The sequence below is a fragment of the Opisthocomus hoazin genome, chromosome 1 (assembly GCF_030867145.1).
Source record: "Opisthocomus hoazin isolate bOpiHoa1 chromosome 1, bOpiHoa1.hap1, whole genome shotgun sequence".
Lineage (NCBI taxonomy): Eukaryota > Metazoa > Chordata > Aves > Opisthocomiformes > Opisthocomidae > Opisthocomus > Opisthocomus hoazin.
Window position 1 is genome coordinate 36,268,531 of NC_134414.1, and position 27,960 is coordinate 36,296,490.

Here is a 27,960-nt window from a genome sequence, read left to right on the forward strand (position 1 = left end):
CGGCACTGACGGATGACGCAACCCCTCCGCACTAGTCTGGAGGGGCTGAGCCCCGGAAGTGACGCATTTTTCAGCGGCCGCCGGTGCAGCGCCACGTGGTGGTGGTGGGAGCGCGTCGCGGAGCGGGGGCCGCCATGAACCCCTTCGCCTGGTACCCGCCGCCCCCGCCCGGGCTCCCCCCGCCCTTCTGCCCGCCACCCCCCTGGGACCCCGGCTTCTGGGCCGCCCCTGGGGCCTACCCGCCGCCCGACGGCTGCCCGCCCGGCGACAACTACCCGCAGCCCGACAGCTACCCGCCCACCGAGAGCTTCTCTCAGCCCGCCGACAGCTACCCGCCGCCCGCCGCCCGTTACCCGCAGGCCTACGGCGAGCGACGGCAGGGCCCGCACGCTGGTGAGGGGCGCGGGGCGGGGCGTCTCTCGGGCCTGGGGACTCCTTCCGATCCCTCGCCGGTGGGGACTCTGGGGCTGTCCCTGTCCCCTGGGGGGCGGAGGACTCCCCCTCGCTCCAGGCGTGTGCCCCGGTGTCCGTGCTGGTCGCGCAGCCCTGGCTCGTTTCTACCCCGGGCACTTCCCTGCCGCAGCGGGCCCACCGAGGTCGCAGGGGGGGTGTTTTATCCGCAGTATGTCTAACTGGCTCTGCTTTTTTCTTTTTTTTTTTTTTTTTGAAGGTGGAAATGGCAATTTTTCCCAGAAATGGCAAGGCAAGCAAGCGCCTGGGTTTAGTAAACGTATTCCAGAAGAGAATAGCAAGCCGAAGGTATGGACTGGGGTCCCCAGCTCAAGAAAGATATGGAGCTGTTGGAGCGGGTCCAGAGGAGGCTGCAGAAATGATCAGAGGGCTGGAGCACCTCTGCTGTGGGGAAAGGCTGAGAGAGTTGGGCTTATTCAGTCTAGAGAAGAGAAGGGTCCAGGGAGACCTTATTGTGGCCTTTCAGCTCATAAAGGGGGCTCATAAGAAAGACGGAGAGAGTTTTTTTACCAGGGCCTGTAGTGACAGGACGCGGGGCGACAGTTTTAAACCACTGAAAGAGGGCAGGTTTAGATTGGACGTAAGGAAGAAATTCTTTACCCTGAGGGTGGTGAGGCACTGGCACAGGTTGCCCAGAGAAGCTGTGGCTGCCCCCTCCCTGGCAGTGTTCAAGGCCAGGTTGGAGGGGGCTTTGAGTAACCTGGTCTGGTGGAAGGTGTCCCTGCCTGTGGCAGGGGAGGGGTTGTAGTGGATGGCCTTTAAGGTCTCTTCCAACCCAAACCATTCTGTGATTCTGGGTCAGTGACAGTCTTGTGGAACTTGCTCTGTGGTACTAGAGACCCCATACTCATGTCTAGCATGCTTGCCTTTACAAGAAAGCAAACATATGATAATCAGTCTGCAGATTTTGAGGCTGTTGAAAGAAAGATACATTTCAACCAAATTTTAACACAAGTTTACTTCAGAAAAGCCCTTACCATGCCCGAGTGCCTAAATTACATTTGTGCTCTATTACATTATCAGGGCCAGGCAGCCAGATCACCCTGACGTGCACAGTGGGAGAAGGAAGGATCTCTGCTACCCTCTGAGCTCTTAACATGTAATATGAGAACAAGCATGATCTGACTTGATAGGGAAGAGACTGAGGGCTGTAGCCTAGCTTTCCTTCCAGCCCTCCATAAACCTGTGCCACCCTGGTGTGTATGGAGAAGCGATAATTGATGGAAAGGTGGTAGGGGAAAGAGCTGAGTGCAGGGTGCTTTATTTGGAAGATGAGTGATGTGAACTTCGCTTTCACGGTGTGTTAGCTTATCTTTGAAACCTGTTTTAGTTGATGGCTTTATCAACAAAAATACTCATGAAAGTATTTCACGCCTGATTAAAAATACAAATACCTTGTAATCTTGTAATTTCAGTCTTGAGATTATTTCTTCTTTTGTTTTTTTTCAGACCAAAAAGAAAAAAGAGCCAGTTTTCTCTCATTATTGTGATACCTGTGACCGTGGCTATAAAAACCAGGAGAATTATGATGAACATCTTTCACAACATGAACAGGTTGATGAGTTTGGCTTGTTTTATTTATGCCTTGATTTTTAAATGTGTGCATGATAAGTAGTTAGCTGCAGTCACTCTTTGAACGGAAGACTTAGCAAAGAGATTCCAGAGCAACAAAAAGTGTTAGCAGGGGATTTTTTTCTGAATGCTGTGTGTAGGGGTGCTCTCTGGTTTTATTGCTGAAGCCATTTTAACGTCTTTCTTGTGAAGTATTGCTAAGTCAACCCAGCGGTAGGAATTAATTTACTGACATCAGTATAGCATGTAAAATTTTTTGTGTGAAAAGGCTTTGTGTGGAAAACATATTTTAAAAATGCCCTCCTTTATTGCAGAGAAGTATAAAAAATTGAAATTGGAGAATCTTGCAAATCTTTCTCTTAGGTTAACTTCATGTTATCTCCAATTATCAGATACGGTGGCTTCACTGGTTATTCTAGAATCAGATTAAATTTAGAAGTACATTATCGCTTCTTACTGTATTTACCATCATGTTTGTTTTGAAACTGGGTAGCTTAAAAGTTCTGTGTAACTAACTGTACAGGCATCTGGCATCGAGTTTGTCTGAAGGGTACTCAAATGCTTGTTTATAATTTGTTTGTGTAACTTATTGTGTCTTCAGTTCACCCCCTTATCTTGCAGTGCACGGAAGAAGGTTGCAATTTCAGCGCGCATGAGAAGATAGTTCAGATACACTGGAAGAACGTAGGTATCCCCCTGGGCCCAAAACATGAATCTGTGCAATCCTTGCGGTAGTCCCTTTTCTCATCCTGCAGAGGCTTGCTTTCATCCATCTGGGAGGATCACCTCTGAGCAGAATCTGTTGCAAGACAATATTTTAGATGAAAATGTGTTGAACATTGTGTTGTTGTTTTTTTAATGGGTTCATTTTGTAATCACTGTGTGCAGTCTCACCGCTTCTGGAGGTGAAAACAGTGTGATGCTGCTGTAGTTGGCGGAATGATGCTTTTTTATTTTTTCTTTTTTTGTGGGTTTTTTCCTTCCCCTTTTTAACCAACTGTGAAATCCTTTTTCCTTAGGCACATGCACCTGGTGCTAAAAGAATAAAATTAGATAGTCCAGAAGAGATCGCTAGGTGGAGAGAAGAAAGAAAAAAGTGAGTAGAACTTGTGACCTATGAATTTGTTATGCTCTGTTTTCTGTGTGTGATTGTTGGGTGACAGCTGAAAGGCAGTAGCAGCACGTGCTTGCTGCTGCTGGTCCTTCGAGTCGGCAGAACTCCTGCGGCAGTGGTCTGTGTCAGAACGCCCAAGCCAGGGGTGTGTGAGCTGCAGAGCCTGTCATCGTTTGGATGATTGTAACAGAAGGCAGGGATATCAGCTGAGGAGGAGATCGCTTTCACCAATGTTTGATTTGGTACCCCAGGTTAGGTGAACGACTCATTCCTTTTAGCCTGATCAGTGAAACATTTTAGGTCAGAAATGTGTGTGTGTTTGCTTGGTGATTTTTTTAATAGCTAAGAAATACGGAATTGTTGTAGTGACTATAGCTGTAATACGTCTGGCTCTGTGCAAATTTCCACAGCTTTAGTTGTCCCAGTAGACCCCAACAGGGAGTTCTCATAATTTCTAAGAACTTTCTGCATTGCTTGGCACTTTTTTTTTTTACTGAAAGAGAACAGAATCCATGAGTGATGCTGTCTGAAGTAGTCTAACTCTCGTCGTATCAAGGGTACGAGATGAAGTTCACCTGTAAGCAGTATTGCTTATTTTTTGATGTGAGGTGATACAATTTTCCATTTACCAGGACTGAGGTGTTTAAAAATTCACGGTGAACTTCTGTAGATCTGATCCCACTGATGTTTTGGGGTTTTTTTTCCTCTTAAGTTGAACAGATTAAAATCTACCCTTTTCCAAAAGGTGGAAGATGCTATAGGCTTTCCTCACTTCTGTTCTAGACTTAGGATAGTCTTAGAATTGATCAGTACACAGGTTTTGTTCCATGAGCAAGAGTCTTATATGCAGAGTGAGAAATGATACAAATTTAAAGACCACTGGTGATGATCTTGGGCAGTGTACTAGTCACCTGTTCTGTTGTTTTGTTTTTTTTAATTACAATAAACCCAGTTGTCTGATGCAGTCTTACTTGATAAATCCAGCTTGCATTTATGTCAGAAAGCAGTATTAATGCATTCTTGTTTTGAACCTGTCTTCCCTTAAGAAGTTTTTATACAATGGGTTTGTATAACAAGGAAAAATGAGTCAAGGGTATAGTAGGAGGTTTTTTATTGCCTCTTTATTAATGCTGTATTGAGAAGCAAAATTTCTCCCCATGTAATGGGAAGGAGCAAATCCCTGCAAGTTTAACATTCATTTGGATGTGGTTTCATTTTTTTCTGCAAATTTCAGAACCACAAAGGGAAGTCTTTTACTATGTCAGCACATCATAGCAGTCAACTGTTGCACCTGCTGTTCACTTTTTACAAATGAAGGGAATCTGCAGGTCCTGAACAGCTTTTTGTGGTGGCAGGTGGAGAGTGTAGTGTTGTTTGGGGGAGGTGTGGGGGGGTGGAGTTAACAAAAACTTTATTTTGCCTAGTGTTTAAAATGCCGTAGTTAACCAGATGAAAATTGGTTGTGATCTGTGCCAGTACAGATTCGGTGTGAGATGAATTTTGGTTCCAAGGTTTCATTTTATTCAAAAGGTATGTGAGGGTTTGGTTTTTCACTTGCTTTCATGCTACATATTGCTGTCTTTTTCTTTTTTTTTTCCCAATAGTAATACTTACCAAGTCTTTAATACTTACAATACAAAGTGTTTGAACAGAGTTAGCAAAATCCAAAATGTCTTTAGATTTGTCTGTCTATCAATACTTGTGTGCGGAGCCTTTGCTATTCATTTGTAGCTTTGCATATACACTTTCCTGTTTTGGGAGGTGTTTGGGAGAGTTCCTATCTAGTAGCTGGTGCTGATGTTTAAGTGTTGAAGTGATGTTTAAGGTATGTGTGTTGGTACATGCTCTTCTGTTTAGAACATTCGGGAAGCAGGAATTGAATGTACAGTCATGTTTAGGTACTGTTTTCTTGGGGAGTGGGTGCTGCGAGTCAAAGCAATGTTTATCTGCAGTTAATTGTAAAGGTGATACTCTGCCTGAGATCATTCTTGTTGAGTTTCTAGAGAATCTCATGGCACATGCTATTGGTTTTTTACAGATGAATATAATTTGGCTGTGGTACAACATTGCTGAAAGGCTTTGTTCACTGTGGCACACTAAAATAAATGGAAATAAAGTCTAGTAGTCATGACCACCAACCAAAAAAGGCAAAATGGGATTAGGACTTTGTAAGCCAAGGCCACTAGATGGAGTACTGCTGTAGCTTATTTTGGTACTTCAGTCCTTGTGTGGGCATCTTGTTTAGCTGTAATGAATGGGTGTAGAATGACTACCTGGGTGGCTTTTGTTACTCTTTGTACAACAAGGAAGCTGTACCAACAGCCTTCTTTTTATAATTTAACAAACAAAAAAAAGAGGGGGGGAGGGGGAAGAAGAGAGAAACCCAGCTGAAACGTTTGTGAAGCATTAATTGGATCTCCAGCAAAGCATCAGTTTAGCACTGAAGGTCTCTTGTTGACTCACAGTAAACATTGTATTGTATACAAAATAAGGTCACCGGAGGGAGTCTGAGCTATTAGGCATTTGTGGTTTATGGTGACAAGAAAAAGCCTTTTTCTTTCTAGAAGCTCCAGTCAGAGGTAAGAATGAATCTTTTTAGGTCACTAGTAGTTTGTTTCTAATCAGGTTGCAATGATTTAGTGTGTGTGTTTCCGTGCTGCATCCCTAACATTCCTGTCTTGCTTGTTCTTCCAGATGTTATAAATAATTACTTAGAGTTGAGATTTTCTGCTTAATTAGCAGCTGTGTTGCTCAGTTGTGTATCCTGCTAAAATCTGTTAGAAAGAACCTGTGTTTGAAGCACAGCCTTCCTCACATAGAGGGAAGAGGAAGGGGAGAGCTAGTAAGGAGTGAGTATCTCTGGATGAAGTACGCTGGGTCAGAACGCTGTTTTCCTGTCTCGGATTCTGTACAATGCCCAGTTCATCACTGCAGCCTCCATGTCTCTGCTTACCTAAAAGACTCTTTACTGCTTTGTGGCCCGCTGAACCTGCTGGGCCAGGCGATCTGAAGGTAAGCGGACAGCAATAGACATGAAGTTCAGCAGGTTCTCAGGGTTTCCCTGGGTTTTGCAGGCAGATGGCTGTGCAGTCCGAGATCAACTTTGATGGTTACAATTACTTTTCTTGTTTTGATTTGTCCTGTCCCAAGTGTTGAGAAATGTGCTGTTTTCAGCATATTTTTTTCTTAAACACAAATTTAAAGCGAATTATCTACAGTGGATTTCCTTAATGTGTCAGAATGAGGTATGGCTGTATTCCCTTCTTTCCAAAGGAGATGTGGGTCCTGCTAGCCCATCAGTTTCGAACCAGCTCTTCTTGAGTCAACAGGAGGGTTGGACTAGATGACCCACAGAGGTCCCTTCCAACCCCTACCATTCTGTGATTGACCAGAAGTTGCTAGAAAGAATGTGACAAGGCTGCCCTGGTGTTCAGGTGAATCATTAAACTTACTTTTCCTTAGGTCCTAGTATAGCATTGGAGGATTCTCTTGATCTTGTGTGTTGCTTAAATTCTTCCCCTCCTCCCCTTGTTTCTTTGATCTGTTGTGTTTTTTTGGTGCAGTTAGAGATTGACTGCTGCATTTCCTTGCGATACATCTCATAGGCTGAGCATGTGCTTAATGAAAGAAGGCCAGTAACGTTGACCACACCGCTTCTAATTAATTTGTGGTTCTCTAGTTGCATAATGAGAATCCTACAGTAGCTTGGAATCCTCCCTGGTGTTGCATTCATAGTAGTTACATATGTAATAAGGAAAATAATTTCTTAGCACCTGGTAAAATTAGAGAAGACAAGCCAAAGCAGAAAGAATGTGTTGGTAGATCAAGGTAAACAGAGATACAATAAAGTTTACTCTGAACTGCAGGGACGGATTAGCAATAAAACTGCCTCAGCTAATGTATGGTAAAATCACACTAGAGGCACAGTGCGTGATAAAATGCCTGAGAGTCTTAAACCAAGATTTTATCAGCTCTCTGTTGGGCTATCTTTGTTCGCTTCAGGCTATCCCTGTCCCCTTTGCTGTTGGTTGTGCGAATGCAGTCAAGACCAGCTCAAGAACTTACTGAGGCAATTTGATCACAGTGCTGTTCCTGTAAAGATGATAAACTTGTATAGCTCTGGGCTCAGAAATTCATTGTGTACACTGCTATAGAAACAGGTCTCTTCTGTTAGACGTTAGTAAAGCTCTGTTTTTCCACTGCTTGCTAAGAGCTAGTTTACTCTGATGTTTATGTAAGCAAGATAGAGTTCACTGGCCTGTAAAACATGTATGACTTCAGCTAGTGCACTCATTTATTGAAAAAAAAATATATTCACCTACTCAAAGGCACACATGTTAGTGATTATGCTCAGTGTCACCATTCCCTGTCTCTGGAAGCTTTAGGTATCCTTTACCTTCATGTCAGTCTGTTGGTGTATATGTAATATACTCACCTTAACGCCAGAAAACTGGTTTTCAGGCTATCCTGACAATATATGCTGAAAAAGTTCCAGTTTGGATTATAGAAATGTCTTTTGCTGGAAACTGCAGCTGCCATGAAATGGGACCACCTTCTCGGCCACTGCTGGCTCCTGCATGAAATCTACTGTGCCAGACCATCACGTCCTGGTTCAACTCCCTCTTTTACAAGAAATTGCTTAGGTTTGTAAAGCCTTTGCGGTGACGGATGAAGCAGTCTGTAGTCAAGCTTTGACAAGTTGTTTACAGGACCTAGGTGCTGGGATATGTCGGTTTCAGTGGTGTTTGTAGGTAACATCTTAAGAACCTTGTTTTATTGGGGGAGGAGGGCATACCTTCTGAGAAGGATTCAAACCCAAGTCAGCTTGTCGTATTTTAACACGTGGCCTTTTATGTGGAAAGATTCAGTATAGGCTCTTCCTTTCTGCATCATCACACCTCTGGTCAGGAGCAGTCTTCCTAAATTTGACCTTTCTGAATAAGAATAATTAAAAAAAAAAAAATTAATTCCTCTCTTTGATTTTTGACCTCTCCGAAGTACTTTGTGGCTGTCCTTAGTTAGTGAAGTTTGCAAAGTCTGCTGTAAAGTTGTACCCTGAGACCATAATTTTTCCATTGTAGGCATTTGCGACCGCTTAGGGTCCAGCTGAATTTTGCTGCTGCCTCCATGGGCATTGGAACAGGTTTCCCAGGGAAGTGGTGGAGTCACCATCCCTAGAGGTGTTCAGAAAATGTGTAGATACAGCACTTCAGGACATGGTTTAGTAGGCATGGTGGTGTTGGGTTGATGATTGGACTTGATGATCTTGGGGGTCTTTTCCAACTGTATTGATTCTATGAATCTATGATCCAGCTGATGTTAGGAGGTGCACAGACCTTTTTGTGCTGGGGCTGTGGTAACTGATGAGTTGTAGAGTTGCACTGGGGCTGGTACATCGGGGTAGGTGGGTAGCTTTGGTCCATGCCTCTTTGGTCCACTTGCTCCTTGCAGGGAGAACTGAGGTTGACTTGGCCTGGTTCCACCAGGACCCACTGGTGGGCTTAGCCCAGCCTCATCGGAGGCTTTGACGGAGCACTGGAACAGGCTGCCCAGAGAGGTTGTGGATTCTCCTTCTCTGGAGATATTCAAGACCCACCTGGACAAGGTCCTCTGCAGACTGCTCTAGGTGACCCTGCTTTGGCAGGAGGGTTGGACTAAATGACCCACAGAGGTCCCTTCCAACCCCGAACATTCTGTGATTCATCCTCACAGAGCAGAACACCTGGGCAGGAGTGAACCCAGTCTACCTTGTACTGAGGCTGGTGACCCGTGGACTTGAACATCTAGAGCTTACTGCCCACCGAGTCCTTCGACGGAAGAATAAACTAGCAGATGCTCATTTGCTCATTGTGAATGAAATGAAACACTCTGTGCAAGTGTGCTGTCAAAATAGGTATGTTTTCTGCGCAAGGTAAAGGCAGCGAGTGAAATGCTATTTACCATTTGAGGAGAGCTGGAGAAAAGAAACACAGCCACTAGAGGTGCCTTCAGATGTGCTTCTGCAGGCATACTTGGGACTTAAGACTTGTGCTCTCTTTAGCTGTTAGTTACTGCATGTGTCAACTGGAAGGGTGGTTTAAGAGAAGTCTGTCTGTCTTGGCACTGAGTCGAACTGAAAGCAATTGTGGAGTCCATTACGGTGGCTCGGCGGAGGGAGTGGTAACTTGTAGGAATGAAAGTGGGAGGCAGTCATGTCTCAAATCATGTTGTGAGAGCGTGTCTGAATATGTCCTTAATCAGCATAACTACAGGAGCACTTTGAAGACTCCTTTGCCGCAGGATTAAGGGTCTTCCCTTATGTCTTCTAAAAGAAAAAAAAAAAATGGCTAAGACGAGCTTGGAGCTCTCTTGAGCATGACTGTTTATTTTGTGGCGCTCTCCCCTCCTGCGAGCCTTGCTCATGTGAAGGAAAGCATCTTATTCTAAAACTGTGGAGAGGTGCCAAGCACAGGGGTCTCTGTCAGTGTGAAGCTCTTGAGATTAAATAATTCATTGCATGCTTTCTGTGTACTGAAAGTGTTATAACATGGATGAACAAATGTAGCTAATGGGGAAGAGTGGAGATAAGACATCCCATCCCTATGCTCGCTTGAGCTGTAAGGCGGATTTCTGGGAGAAATCCAATGAAAATAGACGTTGACAGCTCATGTTCAAATCCTCTTAAAGGAGAGAAGTTCTGTAATGTGTTTAGGTGTGTCTCATAGGAAATGCTTCTCATCTTATTCCCTTGGTATGTGATTGAAGCTGTCCTGCATCACTGTGACACTTAACATTCATGTTGTAAATCAGGGAAGATGCATGTGATAAGATTAAATATTTAAAGAAAGATACATGTCCTTTTTGATAGCTATATATCTAACAGAACAGAGTAACTGTTCTAAGTTTCTTGTTACTCCGTTTTAATAAAGTTATCAAATATTTATACCTTGTGTTTCTGTCCAGAAGCTGGTGGGAGTGTGCATGTGTTTCCCATTTACCACCTTTATCTCAAAGCACTGGGATTTAGCTAACTAATGTTTACAGAGCAACCAACGTAGCCATTTTTAGGCTTTGACCGTAATTTGCAGCAGGACTTGCATGTTAGAACCAGCGTGGTGTTCATCCGCAGGGAGGGTTGGGAAGGGAGGAGGAGAATGGAAGAGAGGGATAGTTTGGGAGATGGTTACAACAGTAGATTTGTTTTGATCTGCATGACTTAGCAATTTTTCTTGGAAGCTGGAAGAGAAAAGGGGCAGTAATTTTGGTGAAGTAGAGGTCAGTGTGCAAGCACAATACTGAATATTGCTTGAGAGGAAACTTGTGTGCTTTTCTTTATCACATTAAATGGGCCTCATGCACCCAGAAGCTGTTCTTATAACGTGGTGGGTTTTTTTTTTATATATTACAAGAACTCAGCAGTTGGTTTGCTAAAGGCATGTTGTAGCTTTTAAGATCCTTCAAATACTCCAGCTGAAGCATAATAAAATTAAGACTGCAGAACTAAATTGTGCTGTTATGTGTAGGGACAGGCAGAGGGTCCATATGCGTGACTGAACTATTTCTGTGTAGCTTGTTTGATGGTTTGGTAAATCTAATCATGCCAATTTGACAGATTCATTTTTTTCATTTTTTTTTTTTTTTTTTTAAATCTGGGTATATAAGCATAAATGCATTCCCGTTTCTTGCCTTTTTAAGAAGGAAACAGTCTGTTAAACTTCCATGAAATGTTTTAAAAATCTTTTGTGTTTCTTAAAAATCTATTACAGTTATAGAAGATGCTGCTTTGGTAGAGGGTGAATTGACAAAGTATAGTGAATCATTTAAGAGCCAGTGAATTATTTTTGGTTTTTTTTCTTCTAGAAATTTTCCTACGCTGGCAAATATTGAAAGGAAGAAGGCAATGCAGATGCAGAAGGAAGAAAGGGGAGAAGTGCTGACTACCCAACAGTTTGGGTAAGTATTTTGAAACAAGCTTGTTGGTCTCTTCCCAATGAGTTCAGATATATGCTCTCTTACTGTGGTCTCCCAGCACTTACTGCCTCTGGCTTGTGTCAGGATTAGTGTGGCCAGCAGGAGTAGGGAGATGATCGTGCCCCTGTACTCGGCACTGGTGAGGCCGGACCTTGAGTACTGTGTTCAGTTTTGGGCCCCTCACTACAAGAAGGACATTGAGTTGCTGGAGCGTGTCCAGAGAAGGGCAGTGAGGCTGGTGAGGGGTCTGGAGAACAAGTCTTGTGAGGAGTGACTGAAGGAACTGGGGCTGTTTAGTCTGGAGAAGAGGAGGCTGAGGGTGGACCTTATTGCTCTCTACAACTGCCTGAAAGGAGGTTGTAGTGAGGCAGGTGTTGGTCTCTTCTCCCAGGTAACTAGCAATAGGACAAGAGGCAATGGCCTCAAGTTGCGTCAGGGGAGGTTTAGACTGGATATTAGGAAAAAATTCTTTACTGGAAGAGTGGTCAGACATTGGAACAGGCTGCCCAGGCAGGTGGTGGAGTCACCATCGCTGGAGGTGTTCATACACATGTAGATGTGGCACTTTGGGATATGGTTTAGCAGGCATGGTGGTGTTGAGTTGACGGTTGGACTTGATGATCTTGGAGGTCTTTTCCAACCTATGATTCTGTGATCTAGCTGCCCTTTAACAGAGGACAGGTCATTTGACAAACTGCAGATGTAATGTTCCTTTGTTTACAGTGCTTCATAGTCCACTTCAGTTAAATTAAACAATAATTGTGTTAGAAATCTGATGTCCGTGCTGAATTCTGCACTCTGGCTTTTTTGAGAAAACCACATTCCAGTGGCCATTCGTTAGATCAGCGTAACCTTGGTCTCTGAAAAAGAAATAATGGGGACAGAAGTCACGCAACATAATGAATGCACATGGTCTAATCCTTTAATGCTTGAAAGTGGTCAAGAGAGATTTTGTGAGCAGATTTGGCTGCTTACTTCTCCTTTCAGATGAGAAATCAATAATCAAGTGAAGAAAGGAGGAAGATTTAACTTTATTTTCATAGCTTAAGTAGTGCTACTTCTTTCTTCTACCTTCCATCGTCTTTATCTATCTGCTGCCTTTGTTCTGGGCCTAATACTTAATCCTGTTTGATTTTTAGCTGTTCTCTTCCCTTATATTGTGAATTACTTTCTAGTATGATCTTTGTTCTTTTCTCTTCCCCACAGTGTTAGTATTATGTGAAATCAGCTAACTTCGTTAGCTCTACTTTAGGGTGTGTGGGAAGACTTTTAAAAGATATTACAATGACCCATGCCCCCAGAATATCACTTGTTTAAATGAAAATGACTGAGCTGGAACACAGGAGCAGACCCAATTCTAAGGGGCTCTTGCTAAATCCCACTTGCTGTTGCATGGAAATGAAGCTGGAGCTTGTCTGGCTTTTTTTATTCATTTATTTTTTAATAGGGAATGACACCAGACAAACTAGAACTTGCACCGTGATAAAGTGGTTGAACTAGTGCAGAATAGGGTTCATGCCAGGCTAGTGTGATTTGTTAAATGGTGATAGTGCAAGTTACCTTGGTGCAGCGTGTGCTTCAGAAGACCCAACACTTACCCACCCTCTCCAGCCAGTTGACTTTTGTGACTTTGGAAGGAAGGGTTCAGAAAAGACTGAAGTGGGAACTTTGAAATATATAAAGTTGCAGAAGTGCTTTGGACCCAAACAACCAAACCTAGGCATTGAGACTAAAGTTGCAAATATGTGGAATTACGTTTGGAGGTTCTTGTGAACAAAGCTAAGTTTGCTTGTCAAAGTAACGAACTGTTTGGTGTCTACAGGCTTATTTGGTAACTGTTGTGGCTGTGAGTTGGGTGCGTTACATAGTGTTAAATGTCCATCAGCAATTTCATACTTAACTATTACATGCATTAGTAACTTCATAGCTGGAAAACTGTTTGGGAAAAACAAAGCCCTGAAAACTAAAGGTTTTATCCTATTCGATTTCACTTAGTGACTTTTAGCTCTTGTTGATTTTAGAAATTTGTTCTTTTTTTTTCCCCTTCCCTTCCCTGAACTGCTAGCACTATAGACCTGATGAACTGTCCAAAAAGCTGTCGTTTCTGCTTTGTGTATCAACAGTAAAGATTTTGGGATTGGTGCTTATCTGGCAAATTTACTGATGTGTGAGGAAAAAATAGAATACAGCTCGTTCTCTGCAAGCGATACTGTTAAAGCAAATAGCTAAGTAAGATTTAGAAGGAATTAGATGCTTAACACTTCTATGGCGCTTTCCATTTGTGGTTCTCTGAAGTGCTGTACAACTGCTAATTCTCAGCATCCCCATGTGTGAGATTAGAGATGCAGAAGGACCACTTTGGCAGTCTGTGTGGTGTCTTGCAGCAGCTGATTAGTAGCGCATGGCTCTTTATCCCCTCTGAACAGGAAGTGGAGATTATGTCTTTCACAAGAGGAAGGCAGAAGGCAGATGCCAGTCTCACATTTGTCGGGATGTGTTTGTGACCTTGGGGTTTCTTTCCAGGTGTTTGAGGCCCCAGGGAAATCAGAATGTTGTTTTTAACCCTTGGTCAAGGACAACACCTCTAACGGAGCCTATGTTTGCTCAATATCTTCTAGTTTATACAACAACATCCTAAATTTAGAGCCTGGTTGTCCAAATTCAGACATGCAGTTGTCTGTCTAGATGGAGTTGAATTATGAGAGCTAATATTCGCCTCCTTTTGTGGATGGGAGACTGAGGCACCCGGAGGTGGTGGCTTGCCTCTTATGCCACAGGAGCGCCGTGGTGGATGACGCTACCAGGGCTGAGCAATCAGTGTTAGACAATGCCATGAAATGACTGGAGAATGAAATGAAACGTTTTATTTTCAATATAAAGCCATTTTGAATGCTATGGCAGGCCCTGTTCTCTCAAGAAAGACTTCATTATGCTGAAAAGGTATGGAAGAGAGGAATGTTGGCAACAGGAATGTTTCTGTACAAGCAAAAAAGTGGGTGGCTTGGAAGTGCGGTATGATGGAGGTCTAGAAGAATTGCGTAGGTGGGAAGAGGTGGATAGAATGCAGTTATATACTGTTTCTTGTAACTCAGGAAGGGTGGGGGTACCAAATGACCATTTTGGACATCAGAATGAAGACAAACCAAATGAAGTCCTTTTTCCAAAATATTAACACCTTGCTGCAAGATTTCAGGGATGCCAGACATTCACACAGCACCCCACAGCTTGAGATGCAAAACCGTCAGTGTCTTGGGAGCACATCTGGTCAGAGAGGGTCTCTAAGTGGTACCCTGCTGAAAAGTAGGTGAGGAGAAGGGTGACCATTTGCCCTGCTTTTATGCTCTTTTTTCTTTCCTTGCATGTTCCACTGGCTGCTTGTCAGTTAACAAGGTACAAGGTTAGAAATATACCTATGGGACTCTGCCTGAAGATGGATGACTCTAGACCCAGGAAGAAGTTTCAGGAAGAAGCTCTTGGCCAAGTATGGTATTATACAGTTGACTAGGGGTAACAGGACCCCTGCCATGCTGTAGGTGAGGCCAAGGGAGAGAGTACAGAGCAAAACAAACCATGGAGCTTATTCAGCATGGTAGATCTTGTATGTCTTCTGTGGTTGTAATGCTCTGATGATTAGTTGCAGTGTTGTTTTGCTGAATTAAGTTTTTGTTGCTTGAAAATAAGTATTTTCAGGAAGCTTATGTTGTCACTTCTATATTTGCTTTTCTGTCAGGGTGACACCTATTCTTGTATCTATAGACTTTGATGAGGGTTTGTTAGGCTCTCCAAGTACCTTCCTATAAACATGTTTTGTGTTTATAGGATAACCAGGAAGATTAGCACAACCAGTGTGCTGTGCTCTTTCCATAATTTAGGACTCATTTTGGGTTTTTTATAATCAATTGTCCTGATAGAAGTTTATTTTCTTCCTTTTCCATCTGAGTGATAAAGATGAACGTCATGTTAGTTGGAGGCAGAAGCAGGCAGTTGTTACTGCAATTGATGATGTCAGATGGCTGAGTGGTTTTAGTGCAGCAAGATCCTGCTCTGAGTTGTAACTGGAAAAAGGACACTTCAGCAGTGGAAGTATGCTTATATCAGATGATTTCCTTTTAATTCCGTTTTCCCCCTGTTTGTGAATGTCTTATAGAATTATGGAATCATTAAGGCTGGAAAAGACCTTTAAGATCATGGAGTCCAACCGTCAACCCATTATCACCATGCCTACTAAATTCATTGCTTAAGTGAAGGGAATATTTGTAATGTGAAATGAAAACACTGTATCCTCACACTGTGAGGTAGCCAAGAAACTTGCTTAGCCCTCGTACCCTTTGCCTTGTCAAAAGATAAAACTGATGAACTTCAAACTCTGCGTTTAGATTCCAGGTTTTTCACATTGCCCTGATAATGAGATGAGCTGTGACTACCTGTCTGGTCTGTCACCACATGTTAGCTGAGCTGGAGTAAGTCCTGGCATCGTGCTGTGTTGCTGAAGCTTAAATATGGGCCTGAGCTGTTTGGTTATGTCAATTGATTTTTTTTTTTTTTTTTTTTATTCTCATAGTTCATCATTTGTGTGAGCTTTGTGTTTTTCTTCTCCAGCAAAATGAAGGGGATGTGGAAACCTCCAGAAAATGAAGAGAGGTTTGATCAGCAAGGAAAAGAGAGGAGGAGACAAAGACACCCATTCTGGAAGAAATTCGGGGAAAATAGTGGCGACTATAATGTACATAGAACTCAAAATGAAGCCAATGGACCAGAAAATGGCATGTGTGAAAAGGAACATGAAGAACAGCGTGCTGTGGCGGCTCAGCCGAGTGTGAAGGACATGGACCCTCTTAGTCTTCTGGCAAATAGTGATGATGGTAAGATGAGGGAACTTGAAAAATTTCTATTTTAATGAGTACTGTTGAAAATATTACTGAGCTTTTGTGTAACTAACAACTCCTAGAGAGAGATGGGGATTTAGAAAAACATGTAAACTCTGTCTTTGATTGAAAGAGGGCTAACTAGGTGTGTTTAAATAGAGATAACTCTCTCAAGAGAAGATTGATACATCGATGCAAGGCTTTACAGTATGCTTGGAGAAGAATACTGGGGAGCCTGTTGTCATACTTCTCATTGTTACTAACAAAAAAAAAGTGCGGGATTGCTGTATTGTGGCTACAGTAGGGCCAACAGGGTCATAAGCTTGAAGGTAGTCTGACATCCCTGTGCCTAAAACTTGCACTTAACTTCCTTTGGAAATTTTCATAGAGAGGTGTCCCAATTCAGGACATGGTCTTCTAAGAAAATTTCCAGTGTAGTTATTGTGAAATTTGGTTAGTGGTTTATCTAAAGGAAATGGGATAAATCTTGCATTTCAGGGAGCTTCTGTCCTAGTAAGCTTGACCTGTTACGGAGGAAACTATCTGAGTAGTCTATAGAAGTCTTTGAGATATGTGTGTCCATCTGAATTCATGTCTACATGTGCTGGTAGGAGGAGCTAAAACTAGGAGACTTGGCTGAGGTACCGTTTGTAAAGAAGCTGAAATGCAATGTCATAGAAGAGGAAGAAAAATTCTGTTTTGGAAAGGCTGACACAAGAATGTTTAAGATACTACCAGTATTAAGCACTTCTACATAAGTTTGCTTGCAAGCCAAGCTGGTCGTAGTATAAACCCATAGGGGAAAGCTAGCAGACTACTTTTATGATTTTTCTGTGAGAATTAGGAAGCATTAAATTTTATTCTGTATCATCAAAAAATTCTTAATCTGAAGAGGAGAAGACGTTGGGATGTGGGATGTAGGAGTGTCTTGGATTTGAAAAATATCCACGCTGGATACTTATTTGTCTTAGCTTTGTATGTTTTAAAATACAGTACTTGCTTTAAATCAATGTTTAGCTAACAAACTGAAGAGGGTTTCTTAATGGAGTACCTCTATTCTGTCTTTTTTTAACCAGTAATTTACCATAATAATATTATTTTACCTGTAATCTCCTGATTAGGAATGCTTTTTTATCCAAAACACGTGTCTGGGAAAGGCAGCAAAGGGAAAGTGGTTCGAGCCATAGGGAAGTCATGCTGTAATAAGTTTAGAAAGGAGAGGGTAAGAAATAGCATCTGGGTTGTTTTAAGTTTAGATGCTGAAACTTTTGCTTGCTAGTCAGGGCTTTGGAAGCACTGCCAAAAAGTTTGTGTGCAATATTACATGTTCTGCCATGAATACGGCACGATAGCCTAAAGGACATGCACCAGCTTAGGCTGCTGAAGTAACGTGTAAAAGAAGAAAATCCTCATAAAGCCAGAAGAATGAAGTACTTTGACAATCAAATTATTTTTTAAAGACTATTAAATATCCCTTTGTGGTTTTGAAATAACTGTATTTAGAATGTGGAAACAAATGGACTTCCTTGTATGAGTTAATTACTTAAAATGTCAGCATTTTTCTTTTAATTCTGGTTTTTGCTATATTATCTAATTTTCTCTTGACACTCTCCATATGTGCGTGTTTTCTGAAGTATTGCTGCTTAGTTTTTTTGGTGAGCATGTCTTGTTTCCACATGCTGGCAGCAATATAGACTCTACAGATATAACTATTTATAATATAGTCAGTGATGCAGTACTCTTAGAATATGGCATGTAAGCTGACTTTAGCTATTTTTAGCAACAAGGTTTGAATGCATCCCCTGGAAAGATGTCTGATGCTGAGTTTTTCCTCTTGAAAACATAATCTTCAATTAGTGGGAACAAGAACTCAGCACCCCTATGCAATTTGTTCATTCCGCTAATCTCTGTGTGAAGGGATACTTAAGTATGCTTAAATATAACTGTATTTTCCCACAGCATTCGAGTTTTACTTAATGATAAAAAGTCTAATTATACCAAAATAAAGCCAGTAACTTGTTATAATAGGTAGAAAAGGAATGTGGTGCTTGCTTGTTATACATTAGTAAAGTCAGTTGCAGTTTTTTATACTATGGAGAAATATAGTCATAACAAATAACAACAAACACAATATAACTAAACGGAATTTAAAAAAAAAACATACAAGTCCATAATTTTTCTGTATAGGTACATTTTTGTTGGAGTGTTCAAACCTTTCTAACAGCAGCAGCCCTTTCTCCAGAGAGAATGTATTTTTTCCATAATGTATTCACTTAAGTTCTGTTTAGCGGCTAGTTCCTTTAAAGCGAAGATACTGAATGAGAGATGAGAAAACAGAATTTTCTTATTCATTTATAAGCAGAAATAAGGAAAGACAATGAGCCTGTCGGGTGTAAAATTTTGAGGGATCTACTGACTAGAAACAGACAGGTGTATTCTCTAGTGCATAATGCTTCCTCCAAATTATTACTCTCAAAGAGAAAATGTATTCTGGTAAATGTTTTCCTAATTTGCTAAAAAGCAAATTAATTCTGTACAATTTAAAGACAGTAAAAAGAAAAGGCACTCAGCATTTTGGATGAGAGAGAAGAAAGCAGCAATGAATAAAGTAACTTGGAGTAAATGCGTAAGTATACGCAGATGCTATGCATTCTCCATTAGAAAAATGCACCACATTTAGCATGAGCTTCCAATGTAATTGCAAATTGGCGTGATTACTAAACCAGTGAGAATCAACCTTTCTCAAAAAGGGCTCAAAGGAAAGAGAGGCAGGTAAGTAGTTTAGATAAATACTTGCATATTTATCTAGAACTTCTGCTACCAAATGGCACGAGTTCCAGTGAATGAAATTGTCAATTGTTAATGATATATTAGAAAACAATAGAGAAACATTTGTGATTTCAAAATAAAGATCTCATAAGTGTTTATTTCAGTAAAATCTTCTTGAGAAGCGTGAGGCACCTTTCCTGTGGGGCAGGCTTAGACAGACAGGGGATGGGAGAAGACAAAATGCTCTTTCTTTGTGAAAATAAGACTGCAACAAGTCTTTTTCTAGACGTCTCAACAGGCTGCCAGTTTCTCAAAATGTTTTTAGTAGTGGGGGGTGTGTGTGTATATATATATATGAAATTTGTATGCAGATGTATTGCTGAAAAGCTTTTCCAAGTTTTCCTGCTAACTCTAGCACTATTCACCTGAGAGTCTTTCCAAGATTTTAATGCATATAGATCCTTTTTTTTCAAACTAAAGCCTCCACAATTTTGCATGTTTATTCTTAGGAATTTTTTCTGTTAGGGCTCTGTTTTGCTAGTGTCTTCAATTTTAGCATTTTTGGTCCACTTGCCTCCTATTTTCCCAGTATTCTCTTTTGGGGCAGTTTGAGACTGTAATGTGTCATGTACTTGTGCATGGCCATAGTGCTCTGCAGGGATTTAAGTATCAAGTGGTCGTAAGTACTGCTGAAAACGAATCGTCTGACTTGTAGCCTTGGTTCTCAATGTCCCTTATGAACTTTTTTTACTATCCAAAAATTTCTTTGCTCCTGAATTCTTGCTTTGAATAAGCTTAGTTCTCCATTCCCCTCCTCCCTGACTGGCTTTTGAATCCTTCCCCGCCTGCGCAGGACTAAATCCTTCAAAACACAGTATGAAATCCTCTCTCTCTCTTTACCTACACTTGATAGTAAAACCTATAATTCTGTCTGGTGTGTGAAGAAAGAACCAGAAAGCCCAAGCTCTTGTTCAGGAAACTTTTTTTTTTTTTTTTTTTTGCTTCTGTAGCTTTGCTGGCAGGACTGTAAGCCAGTGGTGAGATGACTTTGCCAGCGAATGTCTTTAAAGGGTAGGCAAGTGTGGGGTGGTTTTATCAGTCCACGGTGTTGAGCAGTGGTACTCAACATCGGTCTTGCGTCGTGGTGAGATGGGGAATTAGCAGCAAGGCTGGCTGTTGGCACGCAGGAGTATAGGGGGAAAAATACCTCTTGACTGTTCTCTCCCTGCAGAATCCGACAAGGACGAAGCAGCCACCAAAGACAGGATGGTGGGATCGACTGTTGTTCCCAAGCAGGTCACCCCCGCCCTGATCTCGTTATTGGCCAACTATGGCAGCGCGTCTGACAGCGAGCCTGAAGGTGCGTATGAGTGAGTGTGTCCTCTGCCCCTCTCCTCTCCTCTACGTCACTCTGCTGGTGCGGACTGTAAGCGGTGATAAGGTCTGATCACGAATGACCCTTTTTTGGGAAGAGTGGGGCACTTCACCACTGCTGTATCTGGTCCTTTGCCATCCAATTGTCCAGGTCCCGTTTATTTATAAAAGCAGCATTTGTGAGTTGCAATAGCCCAGTGGTAGCTCTTTATGGCTGCATCCCCTGCTGCGGAAAGCTACAGATTATCAGTGCCAGACAGAACCTACATAGTACTTACAATTTCTTGAGAAAAAAACTTTTAAGAGAAATCAAAGGTCTCGCAGAAGAAAATACAGCATGTAAGCTGTGGCTTGTGTTTAGCAAAGATGTTAATGTAATGCAGTTCAGTGGCCATATCTCCAAAACACTTGGCTACCGAAGTGCCTTTTGAGTTCTGGCCTGTGTGCCAGTGCTGTAATTCAGAGCTGTCTTGTACCTGTTGGTTTTTAGGCCTATACAAGTAAAGAGAGAAGCTTGTGAAAGGTTATGCACGGGGATGTTTTTGCGATCTGTGTACAGATCCTTTCCAGTTTGCTTTCAGTGACAGTGCATGCTAGTGCTGGTGTAAGCCATGCATAAAGACAGGCTGGGAGGAGTAAAAGGATATGCTGTTATTCTGCTTCTCTTGTTTCCACATTCATCCGACCTCCCAGTTTTGAGCACTAACTGGGTTTACTGGGTGAGCCATTATTTATTCCCAGTATGGTGATAGCTCCCGGTCTTGGAGAAGCACCTGGACAGAACGCAGAATTTGTGCAGACAGCCGGTGCAGGAGGATGGCCTGGTCCACTTGGCCTGTGCTGCCCCTAATGCCTTTTTTTTTTCTTCCCCTCCTCCCCACCTTAGCCTTACAGCATACAGCCTCAGAGTTTCCTGAAAGATTGAGTGGATTTTTTTTCTCCTTCTTTGCTTGTCTTTTTTCAGCCCCATGTCCTGGGTTGAAAGGTGGGGGAGAGGCATAAAATGTCTTTGGTTAGGGTGTGTGTTATCAAATGTTCCAAGCCTTTTTTCCCCTAGTTGGGGAAGAAAAAGCAGCCTGTCTTCAGCCTCACTTCGAATCATGTTGGAGTAGTGCCAGAAAAAAGCTGTTGCACTCACACTGTGAACTAATTTCCATGTCCTTACGGGCTTTTTCCATAGAAGGCTACTGGATGTTGCAGTAAGACTTGAACTCTGTAGTACTTGGGTTTTGTGCTTCTCTGAGTGTATGCATCAGTGCATGGTAGAGAACTGCTGCTGCTCCTTGTTTTTGCGGATAGTCACTATGTCTTATTTGCCCTAGACAGCGTACCCAGAGTTACAGAGAGCATCTAGCAGGCAGGGAAGTGAACTGGGGCATCCTCTGCCCTAACTGTATCATGATTTTCTCAGCAGCTGAATTTGCAGGAAGCTATATTGGAAGCAGATGCAATGTACTTTCTAAAAGTGATAACAAAGCAGAGATTTGAAAATCTCGTTAAATTCTCACTACTTCTGTTTTTTGTTTCATGTTGCAGCATTTAAATATCTTGTTTTCCTTTCTGTGACTGTTTAGAGATTATTTTTTGTGTTTTAGAAGAAACCCCAAACCAAACAAAACCCTCCCTTCTTCCAAGTAAACCTGGAACATCTTCACATCAGGTTGTGCGAGCAAGAATAGTACTAATGAACTGCCAGTGCATGGGGATGTAAGCACGCTAAAGAGGCTTTTAAGTTTGAGATGAAAGTGTGTTCTTTTTCTTTAAGAAATCCCTGTCAAGACTGCACCAAAAGATGAGAAAAACCAGGCTACGCTCAGAAATACGCCTCAAACTCCTTCTGTTCCTTGGAGTCAAAAGCCGAATCGAAAACGTCCAGAATATGCAGGCACAACGTTAAGACGCTCGAACTCAAATGCACATTCCCCCAGAGGGCCTGGTTACCGGGGCAAGAAAACATTGCGTCTCCTTCCGAAGCGCCGTCCAACTCTGCTGGAAATGGTAACAGTGCTAAAATAATGCCTTCTGTGCAAGAGTAGCATTGTTTGTGAGCCGTTCTCCTCTTCCCTGTGGGAAGTTAGAGCCGTCTGTTAGCAAAGGTCCTGTCTTAAAATAGCGAAGTGAGCATTTCTCTCAGAGAAAGTGTAGATGCTTAAATAGACAAATAGAAATACCCTGGTGCACATTCAGGTAATGACTGACTTTGGTGAGCAAGAGATGACAACTTAGTCGTGTCCCTAAAATGAGCTGTACAAAGGATAAAAGCTTTATTCCTCCCTTTGGTAGTATCCAGTAGGCTTTGTTTGTGTGTGATCCATCAGACTTACTCTGATCTTCCTCCCTTTGCTCCTGGCTTTGCTCTTCAGCTGCCTTCCCCTGATTGAGTAGCACACAATTTTTTAGGTGCAGTCAAAGAGATGTTGTTAATAAGGGTGTTGGTGACTTAAACCGTACAGTGGTGTTGAGCTGCAAGCTGCACATGCATGGGTTTGTTCTCTGTAGGCATGTGTAGACCAATCTGAGGAGGTGACAGCACTGGTACCTTGAAGAGCAAGTTCGTGTCTCAGAATGGTGAGAAGAGATTTGTAGGGGTGGGGTGACTCCAAGGTGTTACGATTCTCTTCTCTGTAACAATGCAGAGCATCCTATTTGGAAGCTTGGTGGCTTTCTTTAGTGTAAACAAAAACTTCAAGTTGCATTTAATACTCAAAAGCAGTGTCAGATAGGTAGACTACCCTTGTGACTCTGTAAATAGCCATCATAAAGCTCCCCCGTGCAAGGCGAGCTTGCTGTGGGCAGAGCACAGGAGAAAGCAGGGTGCCACTGACATAAGGGCTCTGAAACGAAACAGGATGTTTAGGCAAGAGATACCTGATAAGCCACACCTCGAGCTGCAGATGTGGGAGAAATCCCTTGATAGTCTTTTTAGCACATACTGCTATCGCTGCCAAGAGTTAAAACTCCTAGTGACTGCAAAGGAAGTGTTTGCCCTTTGTCTGGCTCCCTGAGCATGCAGTTGTCTCTATCTCTTGCTCTTCAAAGTTGTTGGTGATCAAAGCAGTGAGGACTCTGGAGAAAAGTCTTATGAAGTCCCACGTGCTGAGAGAAGCTGGCAGAACACTGGAAGCATGAATTGTAGCTTGCCAGTGTAGTCCATTTTTAAAGTTGCATTTTGGTAGGGTTTTTTGCCTTTTAATGTTGCTTAAAACTGTTGTTAAAGGATGTGTACTGTGGCTGTGAACAGAGAGGAGTGCCTGAGATTCACAGGTAGGCTTCCACTGTCAGAGGTATATGAAAACCTTGAGGAAGCAAAGTTGACATTTTAGTGAGTCACTGCTGAGAATTTATCCAAAAAGTAAGGAAGTGGGATTGCTAAGAAAAGGATGTTGTATCAGTGAAGGGATGCTTAAAAAAAAAAAATAAAAGGGGGGTGTAGGAGAATAGCTGCAGATGCCTGTTGGCACTCACTTGGCAGTGAGCTTGGGCACTACTAAAACGTATTTATTGTAGCCATGCAAGCAGAAATGTGTGTTTAGCCATTCTGTATGCTGACAAAGTCAAAAGCCTGTGTAGCATCACTCCACTGATACCCATCCCTGCATTAAAAAATATAGTACAAAGATACAGTCTTTGATAGGGTGGTGGTGCATCCTATCTGTGCCTTTTTTTGGCCATTTGGGAATTCAGCAGTTTCTTCTAGTCTGGCAAAGAGAACATCACTATGCTGTCCCTGCTCTGCCCTAACGGCATCTCGTAGTTCAGACGGGACATTTCCAAAGGCCCATTTCAGGTGTCAGCTGCTCGTAACACCTCTTAGTAACTAGTCGAAATAAAGTGTGCACACTTTGAAGTGGCTGGTTAAACCACTGTTGAAACTTAGAACAACAACAAAAAAGTTTCTTTGTGATATTACAAGCTGAATTTAGCTAGGCTGTGTAATACAGTCTGCAAATGATCAGGTAGTTACAGATTTAGCCACTTGCTTTAAACTTCTTGTTTGTTCAGAGTACTTGTTCTGCTGACATTCGCAGTGACAAAAGGTCCTTCAGCCTTCTGATTTTTTTTTTTTTTTAATCATAGAATAGTTTGAGTTGGAAGGGGTCTTTAAAGGTCATCTAGTCCAACCCCCCTGCCATGAGCAGGGCCAGCTACCACTGGATTAGGTTGCTCAGTGCCCCATCCAACCTGACCTTGAGTGTTTCCAGGGAGGGGGCATCCACAGCTTCTCTGGGCAACCTGTGCCAGTGCCTCACCACCCTCAGAGCAGAGAATTTATTTCTTATAGCTAGTCTAAATCTACCCTCTTTCACCTTGAAGCCGTTACCCCTTGTCCTATCACTACCTGCCCTTGTGAAAAGTCCCTCTCCAGCTTCCTTGTAGCCGCTTCAGGTACTGGAAGGCTGCTATGAGGTCTCCCTGGAGCCTTCTCTTCTCCAGGCTGAACAGACCCAACTTTCTCAGCCCTTCCTCACAGGAGAGGTGTTCTAGCCCTCTGATCATTTTTGTGGCCTCCTCTGTGCCCGCTCCAACAGGTCCAGGTCTCCTGTGCTGAAGGCTCCAGAGCTGGATGCAGGACTCCAGGTGGGGTCTCACCAGAGCAGAGCAGAGGGGCAGAATCCCCTCCCTCGCCCTGCTGCCCAGGCTGCTTCTGATGCAGCCCAGGATCTGGTTGGCCGCCTGGGCTGCAAGCGCACATATATACCAAATTTTAATTCATTTTAATGAATTTAGTGAATTTTAATGCCTAAATGAACTTTAGCGAGATTAAAGGAGATGAGGGAGACTTCCAGCACTTTAAGCTGGTAGACTTATGTTGGTGATTATAGCCCAAAGCAGTTATTGTTATTTAAATCCATATTCTGCTACCTGATGAAACCTGCCTTTCCCTTGTATTCGTAAGTATCTTTTATTCACAGAGGTTTTCTAATAAAAAATGCATGGGATATTAAATTACAGATACAGTATAACCTGGAAAGTGTGAAAGATGCTAATAGACTTGCTGTCCTGATGTACTGGAGTACGTGGCCTGGAATGCATTGTTTCAGATGTTAGTCTTATGATGTAAGACCATCATCATCTGGGTCCACAGTCAGATAATTGAAGTGAAAATTCCTGGTATTTAGATGTATTCTGTGACATTATCTAGTACTTGAGCAAACTGAGTCTGACAGCTTAATCCAAAAGACACCGTGAGGTTTGTCACTACTTCTGCTTTCCTCAGTGCGTTAATGGCGCTAAATGAGCAGTGCTTAAACGTGCCCACGACTCGTGTGAGAGCGCCAGCTGTTTACACTGAGATGTTCAAAACTACTGAGTAGAGCTGTACATCTTGCTAGGCTTGTATGAGCTACAGGGCAATAGAGGGAAATGTGTGTCATCTTCTCTTCTTTCTTTCCAGTTACTGGCCCAGGACATCCGACACGAGAGGAATGTGATTTTGCAGTGTGTTCGATACCTCATCCGAAACAACGTGTTTGGACTTAGTTTTAAAACCGAACCACAAGCTGGAACAGAGACTGAACAGTCCTCTGCAACTACAGCAGAGTCTTTGACAGACAAACTCCATGAATCTAATTGTTCTTGTAGCTCTGACCTTCAGTTAGCAGAAGAAGATGATGTATTATTAATAGCCCAGGGTGAGAAAACACCCATGGATCAGACTTCACAGATGGCTCACTTGGCAGATGAGGACGTGTGGGAAACCCCGTCAATTCAGTGTGAAGAAGCACTGTAGAAGATGTCTGTTGTGGACAATAAAGGAAAGACTCACCTTTTCAGCCTGGCTGATGCTTTTTGAGACATCAGTATAACAAAATAATCATTTAAGTACATACTGAAAGCTGTTAAAACCACTTTTCTGATGTGTTCTGCCCGAGGTGGCCATTTCCTTGTCAACACAGCATCCGTGCTGAGTAATTGCGTCTCCCCATGGCAGAAAGGCAGCAGTGGCACAGAGTGTGACCTTCCCTGGCGTAGATGCAGATCCCTGCGATCAAGCTTCAGAGCTCTGAATGTTTTACCTCAGTACGAAATGCATGTCCGTCCATCACCAGAGCCAAGTAACCTTGCGGTAGGGTGGATCTTCCTCGTGAAGTCATGGTCTGGTGTGTCTGGGAATATCTGAGTGTCCAGAATTATTTCAGTGTACTTTTGAAAACGGTAATTCAGTGCATATTTTTTTTCCCCAGCTGTTATTTGATATAATGTATCCAATATAAATGTAATATATCCAGTATAAAAAGAAGAAATGAAATGGAAGACATGACTGACTTGGCTCTAAACGTACTGCTTGCAGCAGGAGTCTCCTCCTCTCTGAACTAATTTGTGAGTTGAGCAGACAAATGGAAATGAGGGTGCAAACTGATGCAAGAATCTTTTTTTAAAAATAAGTAAGTAAAGATACAATAACTGCTAACTGCTCGCATCAGTGCTAGGTTGCTGGTCAACCTCAGGTACCCGATGTTGAGCCTTAGGCCTTAACTGCTGTTACAGTCATTGCCTGACAAATTTAATTCTCAAAGCAAACTCTTAGTATTGAGAACGTTATCAAAGTTTAGAAAGTTTACAAAGAGTTATTGGTTTGTCCCTTTTAATATGCATTGGGAATTTATTAGTTTGCTTTCTGGAAGAATGTCTTCCTTAGTACATTGTTATGATGCTCCTACAGCATCCGGTGATGCTTTTTTTCGTAGATTTGTGCGTACATCCATAGTGTTGTGAGCACTAAAAAAAGCATCAGCCAAGGTTTAGAATCAAGTTTAGTCTTTTGATTATATTGTGCATTTGTTTGTCAGAATCCTTCTTGTCAAGGACAGGTGTTGGTTTGTCACGTTGACACTGAAAACATGCGATGAAAATAATCTATTATCAAAACCTCTGCTTCAGAATCTGCTCTTTGTCTTTTAGTCATGGTTAAGCGTTGGAGTTAAATCTCAGGGACTGATTTTTTTTTTTTTTCCCCCGCTTTGGTAGAAGTCTAGCCTTCCATTCCACCATGTAAAATATGGAGATTCACATGGGGTTTTTTTGTTGCCTAATTGTATTTTCTTTCCTCTAGTTCCTTAACTTGTGCCATACATCTCATTTGTGGTGCATAGAAAATAAGAAATAGTTGAAAATTCTGTCCCACTGCTTTGCTATTTATAGTAACGACTGCATATTGTGTTTGTAATGCACTGTCTAAATTTGTGAAATTATATAAATATCAACACCCTTGTAGAAGTTGCGTGTCTCAAGAATATATGTGCAGAATAGAAGCACTGATCATAAACATTTATATTTCCAAGGCAGATGATTCATTCTTCCCATGATGGTCCACGAGCCATCTCAGTCTCACTGACTTGCTGATGGCTCTTACAGTTTTACTGTGATGAAAATACCAGCCAAGGACTCTAAGCCACGGAGATCTGGCACTTGGGCAGAACCTGATTTCAGAGTGGAGTGGTACCAGTGCTGTTGAAAGCATGGGTACCAGCTGCAGGAAAAGAAATAGAGGTCTTAGGATTGCTACTAAATTGCACTTTACTCAACCCTTAACAGGCTCCTGTCCCTATTGAGTTGATTGCAGAGCTTTCTTTGACTGTACACTCTGACCTTGTGTTTAAAAAAACAAACAAACAAAACCTTTAATCTGAATTCTTTATACTGTTGTCATTATGGACTTAAGACTATTAAACTTTCACACAAAACCAAAAGCTTTGTCAGAAGAAAATCTTTTCAACATGTATTTTATGTACATAGGAAGAGGTGGGTTTCTTGTGGGGGAGATCTGTACAAGGCCAGCATGGCATAAATCAGGAGTTCTGACCTCGGGCTTGTTGCACACGGGCAGAATTGCTGCTGCTGCTG

General features: G+C 42.3%; 1 protein-coding gene across 1 annotated transcript; it reads left to right on the plus strand.

Annotated features, from left to right (window-relative positions):
• Nucleotides 1-86: 86 nt before the first annotated feature.
• Nucleotides 87-27,796, plus strand: NUFIP1 (nuclear FMR1 interacting protein 1). The gene is made up of 10 exons (XM_075422209.1): nucleotides 87-393; nucleotides 671-759; nucleotides 1,921-2,025; nucleotides 2,665-2,727; nucleotides 3,063-3,139; nucleotides 10,997-11,089; nucleotides 15,707-15,969; nucleotides 19,973-20,101; nucleotides 21,881-22,113; nucleotides 25,511-27,796. Exons 1-10 carry the CDS (start codon nucleotides 135-137, stop codon nucleotides 25,844-25,846), a joined length of 1,647 nt encoding a protein of 548 aa, XP_075278324.1. The 5' UTR covers nucleotides 87-134; the 3' UTR covers nucleotides 25,847-27,796.
• Nucleotides 27,797-27,960: the final 164 nt, after the last annotated feature.